Source organism: Aythya marila (assembly GCF_965140915.1).
Source record: "Aythya marila genome assembly, chromosome: Z".
Classification (NCBI taxonomy): domain Eukaryota; kingdom Metazoa; phylum Chordata; class Aves; order Anseriformes; family Anatidae; genus Aythya; species Aythya marila.
The window spans coordinates 1,486,012-1,498,910 of NC_139080.1; the positions used below are offsets into that span (position 1 = coordinate 1,486,012).

At 44.3% G+C, this 12,899-nt stretch overlaps 1 protein-coding gene across 1 annotated transcript in view; it reads right to left on the reverse strand.

Moving 5' to 3' along the window:
* The window catches only part of LOC309889652 (netrin receptor DCC), a gene marked incomplete at both ends in the record, with an annotated part of 357,636 nt that overhangs the window by 16,009 nt on the left and 328,728 nt on the right, over positions 1-12,899 (reverse strand). Inside the window, 4 exons of the mRNA XM_082782596.1 lie at positions 853-969; positions 3,493-3,719; positions 9,129-9,291; positions 10,800-10,865. Of these exons, the coding sequence (XP_082638722.1) occupies positions 853-969; positions 3,493-3,719; positions 9,129-9,291; positions 10,800-10,865 (573 nt within the window). The remainder of the gene's footprint in view (positions 1-852; positions 970-3,492; positions 3,720-9,128; positions 9,292-10,799; positions 10,866-12,899) is intronic.

Here is a 12,899-nt window from a genome sequence, read left to right on the forward strand (position 1 = left end):
AGCTAGGTATTTACATTTAACCATCGGAGCTACAAAGAGATTTTGTGATTAAATGGATTTCTGGCAACATGGTTTCATTTTTCCCAGCTCCAGTTATTAACCCAGATACGCCAATTTCCAGATATTTTTATTTGGATGTATTTTATGAGGTCAAAGGTAGAACTTCTAGCTAAAACCTGGGAGATACCGGCCACCAGAGAAGTAAAGCAAAAACTTCACTTTGGAAATTTTAATAAGTTCTGCAGGATGGGACAAGCTTTCTGGTGCTCTCCAGCCTTCCTGCCTCTCTCATGCACTTTGTTGCTTTGAAAAAAAAAATTAATTTTATCTCTGATGTTCATTCAATGCTGCGGTCACCAGAAGTTAATGCCTATTAAAAATTCTGCTTTATAAGAGAGTGAGAAAAAGCATATGGTGTTGTGGCCAGCTCCGAGAGACAAAAGGAAATATCAGAGCAACCGTGCTAATGTCCAGCTGCTTCAAAGTACGGATAATAATATCACACTTTGCATCAGTGCATTGCAAAGCCTTCTGCTCTGCCAGCTTGAACTCTTGCTCCTATTTCTTTTCAAGGCAGGCAGAGGGATTTATCCACCGCTAGCCACCCGGTAAAAATAGAAACAAGGATTCTTCAGGCTTAGCCAGCGCTGAGTCAAGCAGATGCCTGATTTCTGACTTTCCTCCAGAGTTTTGCCAGGATTTTTATTTTGGGGGATGGAGGAAACGTGGTTACTGCCATTTTACTTGCGAGGTGTAGCTAGATCACAGCCAGCAGCTCGCAGGAGATGTTTGGATGGGTGAGCAGGGCCACGAAGATGTGGAAAGGGGTGAGGGGAAGGTGCTGGTACTCACGAGGGTTGGTGGGTTGGGAATCCATCGGGATCATGAGCTTGGCACGGGTGGCTCTGCGGGCGGCGAGCGAGCGCTCTAAGGTGGACATGCTGCTGCCAACATCTTCTGTCTCAGCAGCTGGGGAAAAAAAAAAAACACACACAAAAGCTTAGTTGAAAATCTGACAAACGAATGTCTTCACCTCCTTCCCAGCAGTGAGATCACTGGATGGTTTTTTTTTAGGATTCTGTTATTTCAGCCAATCGTTAAAATATCGCCACCTGCAAAGAGCCACGCGGAGTATTTGGGTTGCCTTTTTCTGAGTAAAATTGTTGGTTGCAGTTTGCTGTCAAAGAATTAAGATATCGTTGCTCCTTTCCCAGCCCCTCCACGATTTAATTTTCTTTTGCTTTGGAAATTATCCACGATCACTTCATAAAAAAAAAAAAAAAAAAACGCGGTATTTTTCTTGCAACTTCCCTGTTACAAACTTAGCTTCAAATTCAAGTCTCAAGACCTGAAATAGAGAAGTAGGATACGATAAATCAGGGATGTACAAATCCAGGCGGCCACGAATTGGTCCTTGAAACACATCTAAAGGATGAAAACGACGTCTGCTGTGACGTGCCACCTATCCCCATGTGCTGATTGCCCATACTCCAGACCCTGGGATGTGTGGTGGCTCTTCCAGCCTCTCGATTTCTCCTCCCACAGCAAGATCCAGGCAGAGTTTTTCCTTGCCATGGTTGCTGGAGTCCAGGCGATGATGACATGGAGCTGTCAGGGCAAACGAGGTGAATATTGTGCCTGTGATCCAGGAGCAGCCAGCGCATCTATCTCGCTCAGCGAGCTGAGACACGCTGCCTCGTGGGGCACCTCTGCCTACGTCTCATCTAATTCAGAGGCGGCTCAGCGTGCCCGTGTCACTCAGACACTCTGTTTACGCGTTGAAATATGGATGCTCTAATTTAGTCCCATTAATACGGGCTACTCGAGGCGCCCAACGATTCTCGAGAATATACTTGTCAGGAGGAAAATGCGCTGGGAGCTGGAAGTTCAGAGGAGTAATTTGCAGCGAAATAAAAGCTGCATTTCTCCCTTCCTACCTTGTCTCACATGAGCCTCATATTAATGTTACTTAATGTTCTGTGATTCTCTGATTCCACTTCTGCAATTTTAATAAACCATGGGCGAAATCCATTTATTACTGTCACGCCGGGAAGCTTAATACCCGCTCCGACTACTCGCTGCTGATGTTCCCAAGTAAAAACACATCCCGTCTAAAAAGAAACAAACAAACACAAAAAAGATCTGCACAAAAAGATTATTATTATTATTATTTTTTTTTTCCCTGATGACTTTTCTCTAAATTTCAGGCCTGCAATGCTGAATCTGCTCTCCATGGCCATTAGGGGACCTAATTGCTAGTGAAAAGCCAGGGACTGCATTGCTGAGCTGTGTGGTACACTTTGAGAAGAGACATAAAAACGTTTATTTATGGGCCAAGGTGTTCACACGTAAAATATCTCGCCTGGCCTTTGTCATTAACTTGCTCATACGCCGTGCTGACTTCCTACCACTCGATTTTAAGTCAACGGCGCTCTCAAATTGATCTTTCTGGGCCTTGGATCAGGTCTCCTGATCAACAGCAGTGTCTGGCTAGGCAGAGAGAAACTTCTGGTTATGTTTTTACAGCATCTGACATAACAAGGCCCTCTACATTCAAAACAATACAAATCATCGTCCCAATTATCTTGATAAACAGAAAGCTATCAGCCCTGAGCAGAATGTCAAAAAAAAAAAAATAATAATAATTAGATCCATTAAGCAACATGAAAACTCTTTTTTTTTAAACTTTTCCTTCCTTTCCAGACTAGAAAAAAAAAGAGAAAAACATCAGAAGCAGCTGAAAAAGTCACCTTCGTTATTTACAGCCCCAACAGATACCGTGGCATTATTGCGCTCCGTCGCCCACGAGCGATGCGTTCACGATGAACTCAAGAGAAATATGTTGATGTTTTCCAACTTGCCGTGCTTTGCCCTCCGCCCCTGCCTGTACGCACCACCTGCCTCTCCCCAGACTTCCTATTTATTACGGCGGAAGAAATGTTATTAGCTGAAGCCAAATCTGTGATGTGGGGTGTGTGCTGAGGTTAAAAAACAGGAGGGGGAAACTTCACCGAAACCGCTTATTTCTTCGAGAATGTCCTTCCTCACATCTGGAAGCTTTCTCAGCCTTGCTGCCCCAAGCTCTCCTCCTGGGGCTGTTGCTGACCTTCTCCGTGATCGCGTTCTCCCTCTGCTTCAGTTTTCATTTCTTTTTCTCCTTCCCTTTTTCCCCCCCTGTGTTTCCTGGAATCCGAACTGAACTACAGCTGGCTTCCAGTTGAGTTTCGGGATTTAAAAAAAAAAAAGAAAATGTGTAGAAATATATAAAAAAGACAGGTTTTCCGCAAACATCATCCGTGAAAAGAATTTTTCACAGCCTCTATCAGGTTTCTCATTGTCTGATTTCTTACAAAAGCATCCTCAGCTACTAAAGCAACAGTGAAATGATTTATAGCACCAGAAAGGGAGAAAAAAATGGGAATATGTGGAATAGAAATGCCCCAAATCTAGAAAGTGAGTGAAAATCAGTGTATTCGTGTGGGTGCTCCTCACCGGGCTGTGGGGTGCTCTTGGTGCCCAGCTGCGTTTCGGACTGGCTGTGGCTGACGGGGGTGATGTCCTGGCAGCTCTGCATGGGCGAGTCCCTCCCCGCGGGGTCGGAGCCCGTCGGCTTCTCCATGTTCTTCATCTCCATCTCCTCGTGGTGGATCCACAGATCCGGGGGCCTCAGGTCCTTCTGGCTGCCCTTCCTTTTGCTGGCGCTGTGGGTCGCACGTTTCCTGCAGCAAAGGAAAATGAAAAGGGTCACGTTAGGGACGTGTTTCCTCTTTGTGAGGCCACAAGGATAGGTCCGGAGTGGCCTCTGCTTGTGGGCATCTCCTAGAGAAGCCCTCTAGATGTGTCCTTCAAAGGTGTAGGTGACATGGAAGACCCCACGTGGCCACTCGCCAAGTGCCCTGCACGAAGCACCAAGGGCTCACGGACAGCACGTGTTCAACAGAGGGGTGAAAGAGGGTGAAAAAGAGGGAAAAAGTGGAATTTTCTCCATGGGAAGAGCCTGGGCTCCCTAGCTATTATTCCACCAGGACAAAAGCTCGAGGAGCTTTTTGACTTTACGAATCAATTTCTATCTTTTGCTTGACTGTCTCAGCCTGATCTGGAAAGCAAAAGGTAGGCGGCACAACTACCTGCATTAAAAAACAAAAAGGGTTTTGCCTTCAAGACGAGGGCCGAACACATCCTGCGATGTAAATGAGGCCAAGGGCAGTCCTGCCCCATCACCAGAAGCCCCTGGCGACGATGTTTTGGCTTCAGCAGAAAAATCTCAGTCCTCAACAGCCGCCCCGAGGAGCAGACCTCGCTCGGGTCCTTGGGAGCAAGGCGCTTTTTGTTTACAGCCCTACGAAATCAGACTCCCGGTCTCCGGCCGTAATTAGCTTTTCGTGCTCGGCCTGCTATTTTCTAATTGCCAAAAGGTAATTATTGAAAATGACAGCGTCGGGCCGAACGAGGAGGGAACGTTGCACTTTGGCCCCCCGGGGGAGAAGGACAGCTCGTTAATACCCGCTTGGACAGATCCCGGTGGCATCCTGATTAACACCTGCAAGAATAATTACGACGGTCTTCACTCAAAGCTTAATGTACGTCCAGCTCGAAATTAAAAAGTAAACTTGTTCTTTCAATGTCATTCAAAAAAAAAAAAAAAGAAAAAAAGCCCTTAATTTTGTTTCTATATACAGAACTGCTTTCTTCACTTCGGGATACAGCCATTTCGTTGTCACTTCCAATTGAACATAATTCATTTCTCCAGGCTGGAGCTAGACAAGGGAAAATTCAGCCCCAAACTAATTTTGGTGCACAACAGTAAATAGGGGGGGTTATAATGAATGTGTCATTCCAAGCATAGCTACAAAACTGCTACGGCAATGATATCATTTAAAAATATATGCAGTGATCTAGCTCGGCTTGCATTGTTTGTTGTGTTTTTTTTTTTGTTCTTTCCTGGCAAATTATTGATGCTCTGACAGCCCACGAGCAGCAAATTGAAGCGGAGCCAGGAAGGCAGATGAAAAGGTCATCAATAACAAATGAAAATAAATCATCCCCAGGAAGGTTTTGTTTGTGCAACGCGAAAGTTGAGGCTCCTCTGAAAACGCGTCTACCCCCCGATCCCAGGGGGAGGCAGAAACCTTGCAGTGATGGAAGCATCCACATCGCCTTCAAACCTTGGCTGAAAACCACCAGAAACTGGTGCTTTGGAAGTTGAAGGTTTACAGCAGGCTTCAAATTTAGCCCGTTACCCATTTTCAAGGAGTCTGGAAGCGAAAACGTGATCTCAGGTGGCCGCCTTTCTCTTGCTGTTCAATTATTTCGCAACGCGAAACGCACCCAGCTCGCATGCCACGATACGTATTTCTCTCCTAAGGATAGATGTAAAAATAGAGATCGGTTCTGCCCTTAAAATATAGCCCGTGCTCGTGCAATTTTGAATGATGGTAGCAGGACTTAAGCTCTGCTTTCAAAAGAAATCAACTCGCTGCAGGGAAAACTCTTTCTAGTTGTCTGTTTCCATAGGCTCCAGCACAGCAATGCCTGGGCAGGGACTTCAGTCGTCGTACAGCACACTCACACAGCTAAAAAGTGACAATACACACATTAAAAAAGATGATTTGCCAGTAATACCGAGTGAGATTGCTCTTCATTTTGTGATTAATGTCAGAGAAAGAAGTTAAGTTTACAACAACTCCATTTAGTTTAATTTTTTAACGGTTTAGGACCTTCCCTCTGGGAATATCTCGGGAATAAACTGTTATTTAGAAATAAACCGAAAAAAATAAATCCAGAAATAAGCTGAAATTAACCGTTCTCAAACCAAAACCAAGCTTAACCGATGAGGCCAGCCAGCAGCAGCAGCACGGCCGGTAACTCATTAGCATCAGCCCTTCGGATGGGATGTGATGTTTGGACCCCTGCAGGCGAACAGCTTTTAGTGTCTGATTCGGGCCAATTATAGGACCGGGTGCTGAGCCGTGCGGTAGGCAGGGTTTCCATCCCCCTGCAGCTAGAGACAAATGCATCTAAAGGATGCCCAGCAAGGCCTTTTCCAATTCACCTCGTTTGCCCTGCTAGGGCTGTAACTGCTCTAAGTCTAAGGCTGCCTTTTACCTTTCGGGCCGTATTAAAGGAAAGTCAACCGGTGTAAAAATCCTATTAAAAAAAGAAAGAAAAGAAAAACAACGCATCAACAAATCGGGAATACAAAACTGTTCTTTCTCCCTAAATCTAAATCTCCCTCACTGTTTTCGAGTGGAACATCATTTCCTTTTGGCCTCTTTATTTCCTGTTAGGTGGCCTGAAAACCTCAGACCAGTCTCTCCCATCACCCGGCTCCATCACCCTCTGTCCCCGTTAAAATCTCACCCCGTGCCACCGCTGCGAGCAGGACCCACATCCCAGGGGAACAAACCGAGGCTCTTCAGGGGCTGCCAGCTCAATCCCATTTAACTTCAGGGTGGTGACACTTTGTTTAATATCCTCCCAACCCCGTACGCATAATTCTACGGGACTCAAAGCAGTCTTAGCTTGTTTTTTGTCATCTCTTTTTATGTTGCTCCCTGCCCACCATACTAATTGGTTGGGCACTTGTTCAAGACTGCATTTCACGTTTAATTGTTTAAATCTCCACAACCTGCAGCCCAGGCTCAGACAAGATGTCCACCCTCATCTTTTCTCCTACGCCGTACCCTAATGGCACCGGTCCGTGGGCTAATTGTTGTGACGTGTTTGACAAGTTTCCCATCTCATAAAACCTGAAAAATGTTCCTGGGAGAAGCAGGTACTGCAGTTTGAGAGCATATTGCATAAAGCGATTTCATCCTTTAAGATTCAACCAGGATTCACGAGCCTTGACCTGCCATGCCCAGGCCAGGAGGGTATTTGGGGACAGGCTGATGGGTGACCCCATTGCCCACCCTCCAAATAACCACATCAGCAGACACACGTGCTGGGGAGGATGTAATTACGGTGAAGGGATGAATCTCAGTTACTGCAGGAGCCCTTACTCACGACTAAATTATTGCACCTGGATCTTTACCCGGTTTTTCCGCCCCTGTTTTTTTTTCCCCGTGTCAAATTGCCGCAGGGTTTGTGCATATTTCATGCTTCCCTCGGTGCCAGAGACAGAAAATACACGCTAAGCCACCTAGGGCAGTTCGCAAGTTGTTCTCTATAATATGCTTTATTGTGCTTTGTTCAGCCAACTTTTAATTAACTGCAGAAATACGACTTTCTTCCACCGAAGGCTTACGGGAGATTATTCCATCACCTGCAAGTTTTCGCTCTGGGGAAGCACTGCATTATCCAACAGGACTTGGCCTTTCCCCTCACGGCACTCCTTTTGTTCAGCGGTGATTTTATAATAAGAACCAGCTGCCAAGAAAAGCTGCTGCCCAAACTCTGGGTGTCACAGGATGCAGCTCTCCAGGCAGGTCAGAAACAAATTCACGCCAACAAACTCTGTTCCGAAGAAGCTCAGTTTTTTTTTCTTTTTTTTTTTTTTTTTTTTTTCTTCCTGCTGCTCCAAAGTTCAGATCCATCTTTTCACATTTATTGCACTCCTTTTTCCTCATTTTCGGGTCAGGAATGGCTGGCGTAGGGTCACTTGGGGCAGATCCACCCCTGGAGATGCTCAGAAGTTACACAGCAAATGCAAGTTTGCCACCTTCATATTTTTTAATTAAAAAGAGAGGAATAAATGCCTTCAAATTGGAAGTCTTCTGATATCTTTGGAGAAGATAAATCTCTGAACACTCCCGTTCCTCCCATGGAGCTACCAAGGAGGTCGAGGCTGATTAATTCAGACCTGGGTATGTAAGTTTTGACGCTGGACAGATGAACCTCTCTATTTGTTTGTCCCTCTTGCCAATTCCCTCCTCCTTTTAAGAAACCCAGGAGAGCTTTGGCCTGGATTTGGCGAACACCACTCAACGGACGCATTTCCATTGCCTTCGAATGATGGCCTGATTTCCAGGTGTTAAAATTCACAACAGAAGCCAATTGTAAAATCAGCTCAGCATTCAGCTACCCGAGCCCTCCTAGAAGCAAGGGCCTTTATTTTTCTGCCTCCATGAGAGCTTTCGTAGTTAAAAAGTCGATGCTCAAGTATCCATCTTCACAGAAAACACTTTGCCCAGTGACTGTCAAACACCTCCAGCTGCCGTCTGCCTGTGCTCAACAAGCTTGAGGCTAATTTTGGCATATGTGGGAGCCCTCCTGTCCCCCCCTTCTTTCATAGCATCACCCTTCTTTAAGCATCCACGCAAATCAATGTCATAAATTTGTTCTTGCTCTTGAGAAAAAACACAACAACACACCATTCTTGTGGCTAAACTATGTTTAAACTTCACTTTCTCATTGCCAGTATCTCACAAGAGTAGAATAATGAACCTTTTTGCTGAGTATTTTTCAATAAATTCAATGTATCAAACCCAGCTCTGTTTCGAAGCCACTCACCCCACCTCCAATTTCTCAGGAAACCTAAAAAAAGACACTGTTGTGCTTTACACTGCTTCCCTTTTTTTAGCATTTTAGAAGAATCCTAAAGATTTTTCTCTGTAATTTTCTATTTTTTTTTTTTTTTCCCAAGTATTTAAGAATTATCTCGAGAAAGAATTGTTACTGCATTTTCCTGGAAGACTTCTGGCGACAGCCTGTCTGGGGAGGAGAGCATCCTCCCAAAGGTTACCGAGTGAGCAGGACTCTCTGTGGTCCTCAGCCGTGCAGGTGCAGAGCTGCGGAGCCAGAAAGTCTGATAGCATCGCCAGGCACAGACAAACACTTTTTTTTTTCCCTTTAAATCAATGGGATTGATTCTTTCCTGTGTCTGAATTATACTTGGCAATGTAAACAACAGAGAGATGTGCCTGACAGGCTGATTTCTCCAGGCTGACCACAGCAGGGGTGCTTATTCTTTCACCATGCAACCTGGGGGCAGGGAATATTCGCCACTCTTGAGTGATCTCCAGCTTTCCCAAGCCCATACCTCCAAAAACTACAAAAGACCCATCCCCAAAATGCGCTTTGGTCCCCAAATCCCCCTCTCTTTTATACAAAGGTCGTTGCCTGCATCTACTTTGAAGCATAACGGGTGTAATTCCCTTCTCCTTCTGCCCTGAGATTTGCAAACGTACTTTCTCTGCTGTGCCGAGGAGCGCCTGGTGCAGATGACGGCCACCACCACCACCACCACCACGGTGATGACGCCGACGGTGACGACGATGATGACGAGGAGGTTGCTGTTCTTCTGGGGCGTGACGCTGCCGTGGGGAGGGTGCATCTGCCCGATGGGGGGCTCTGCAAGGACAGAAAGGACAACGGCGGGTGGTTAGCGGTGGGTTTATTCCTCTCCCTCTTTAGGAGCCGCCCATAAAACACAACAAGATGCAAAGCCTTTTGGGTGGCACCACGTCGTCTTAAAACCTTTGGTTTCAATGCAGCTGCAAGACTGGGATTGAGGATGCCACCACTTCTAGCATCAAGTCCCGGTCAAACTGACTTCAAGCACAGCTCCCTCGCTTCTATTTTTCCCCGTTACGTAGGGAAAAGCCCATTTTATGCTTTTATAATAATTCTGGATTTTTGTGTCTCTATTGACAGGGTCATCTGTTACAGACACCCACACAGAACAGCGAGGGATGCGTTTGCTCTGTCTGCTAAGGGGGTTTTATAGGCACTCTATAAGCCTACAAACTCACAAATCCCCCAAACCCTCTCCGCTTCAGCTGAAAGAATCTAAATCTTCACCAGGATCGGTGCAAGGGGATGCAAAGAGAAGAGCTGTGCCGCTGCACGTCAAGGATTTCACAAGAAAAGTAGCTCGGGAGTTGTCTGATGGCGTCATCCCCGCAGCCTCCCACGTACAAACCAAACAATGTGTGTGTGGGGGGGTTCATTTTGCCTTTGCCTGAATGAGACAGGAAAAAAAAGGCAAATCTTTCCAAGTAACAGCTTTAGATAGTGATAGATGTAATTTAATTGCAATATTCTGCCCTAATGTCATTTGTTTTCTGCCCTAATGTCCTTTCTTTAGTTACGTTAAGTTATTTCAGTTAAGTTATTGAAATAATTTGCCTTTTCTCCTGGCTTTTTTTCAGGCAACTGAATATGACAAGCAGCTGCAAGTGGCATCTTTTTGGCTTTACAATGGCCTAGTACAGAAATCCCAAAGATTTGGCTTTCTTTTTCATTTCCATGCTGACTAAAAGGCACTGAAAGAAGACATCACATAAAACAATACAGTGAATATCAAGGAAAACAACAAATCTTCTTTCCCTACCCTTTACTGCAGGTCCTGGAAGTTCTCTTTACAGCTCTAAAGTCCCTTTTCCTATAATTATGATGAAGTATTTTATATTTTATATATATAAGGAACAGCAGGAGCTAAGCCCACAGCAAACTAGGACAGGAGAAGGTAAGGACTCTTAGCATTCCTTCCTTGTCTTGGCTGAAGAAAATAATCAGTCTGAGTTAATCAGCTATGTGCCTTGTAATTATTTTGTATTTGGAACCTCACTTGGTACCGCATTTCAGGGAACTGTGCCTGTTGTTTCATTCAATAACGGGAGGTGACAAGGCTTTGTTAGGTACTGGAGGTGGGCTCGGGAATATAAAGTCATTGATTGTGCACCTCCACCCCAGCTGGCAATGATTAGGTCCAGTTAATTAGCCTTAATCCACGGGGTTTACCCTTGTTTCTTCCCATCTTAGGGCAGAACTAATTAATAAAGAAATGCTGTTTTCCAGAGAAAGATGAAATGGAAATGCGAGAATGTAAAATGTCATCGGAGGGAGCCTGCATTTACCGTTCAGGCTGCTTCTGTCAATCAGGTTGGTGTCCACCGACCAGTAGGAGCCATCGCCGTGACGACCTGTTGATGGAAAAAATGATGGAAATGTAACTCCACAACTGTTGCACTGTTTCTGCTTCTCAAAATTGCCTATTTTCTAACTCCTAAGATTAAAAAAAAAAAAAAAAAAAAAAAAAAAGAAGAAGAAGGAATATGATTATTATTCTAAAAATGGTTTGGCTGCTGAGGGAATAGTTGCACTCCAAATTAATGTAGTAAAATTTCAGGTGTTCGTCTTTTCACCTCCTTAATTTTGTCCCTTCTCCTTCCAATGACCACCATCTCCATCCGATCTCTTGGGACATTCAGCCCCAAAAAAACCAACATTTTCTCACTTTCCTGCAGTTGTTTGTTGCTGCTGCGCACCGTTAAACAACTGCCATAATTCCCCTCCAGAGGTACTCGTGTTTCTGTGGGCTGTGAAGGAATTGATGTGCATAACTTTGTCTACCAATTTGGCAAGTATTTTGTGATGAATGGCCCTAAATAAATGTAAGATGATTATCATCAGAAGAGACTTCAGCGTAATCATCTTTTCAATCAGCGTAATTGCACAGCTACAACAACTTGATCCCGAGAAAACAAGGTTGCAAAATGTTTAGCTGTAAAAGCAGGCAAAATAGAGATAAATGTAAGATATATAGTAATTCTGTTTACCACAATGACACTCTACAGCAGTCATAGTCACCGTACTACACTGCTACCTGTGAATACGTTGTGACACCGGGGTTATATTGTGCTTAGGAACCTGGGTATCTCAACGGGAGGCTGCTAAACATTGCTATTTCTGCTACTTAGCCCACACTGACAGATCTTAGAGGGAGCTTAACACATTCAAAAATTCAATCTGGATATTGGGAACTTCAAAAAAAAAAAAAAACAACTAACCTGCACGCCTGACTCCAAGTTCAGTACTTTTTGAATTAGTAGAAGAGCACTTTTCAAGGCATTATGCATCACATTTTTATTGTATAAATATTTGCGTGAACAGCTGCCCGTATCAGTTTTCCTGTTTTTTTCTGAATTTAAGGACTGTGTTCCTGGGGAAAAGCAGCACTCGGTGTGATGGGTGTCCTGGAGAGCTCACCCTGTCCGAGACCCTGCCCTGTGAAGGGACCAGCAATGGAGACACAGCAACCTCTCAACCAGGCTACACTGAGCATATCCAGGAGGGCTTGGGGGCTAGAAACATTTCCAAAATTCTTTAAAGATTGAATTTAGGTTAATTCAGCTTTGTTCTGCTACTAAGACATTATTTGGAATAAAATGCTTTGGAATAACACGCCCTGTGCTTAGAGTTGCCATCACTCTCCATGGCACCAGTGGGCTTCCCATCTGCTGGAAGACAAGTCCAAAACTCCACTGAATTCGGATGTAAACCCTCCATGCCAACCAGAAAGACACTTATAAGGTCAAAATAAATCAACAGGTATGTCTAGATCTCTCTTTTTTTGGTCAGACCATGGACTAACTCTTTGACTTCCACCATTTTCCAGTGGAGCTTTTTTCCTTCATGTTACTCCAGGTTTTTGGAAAAAAACATTTAAAATCTCAACTAATGAGCTGCTTTTTCCAGAACTGCCTTTTCACTGGAGGTTAAACAATCTTCAAACTTGCTTTTCCTACTTTTTTTAAATGAGTTTTAGCATGCTTTCTGAGGTACTAAAACCTAAATCCATTTGATCCTACATATTCTTTCTCATCTCTCACTCCTCCATTTCACTTCTGTCTTTCAAATGTTTCAGTGACTCGAGTTTTTTCTTCTGAAAAAACAAGTGCTTTTTCCATTACCATTATATTCAATAACCATTTCAACTTGATCATGTCAAGGCAAAAAAAAAAATAAATCAAGATGTCTGTGACCACAACAGATCTTCATCCTCCCAGGTCTCCAGCACCTGGAAAGGGGTCAGAAATTCTTTTGGGATAATAGCATAAATCTTTTTCCTCTTGCATTTTGCCATAAACAGTCCAAAAATACTGAGAAAATAAGCTGAGCAATGTTCTCGTATGAGAAAGCAGAGACTAATCAATGTTTCCTGCCTCCCCAGGTAT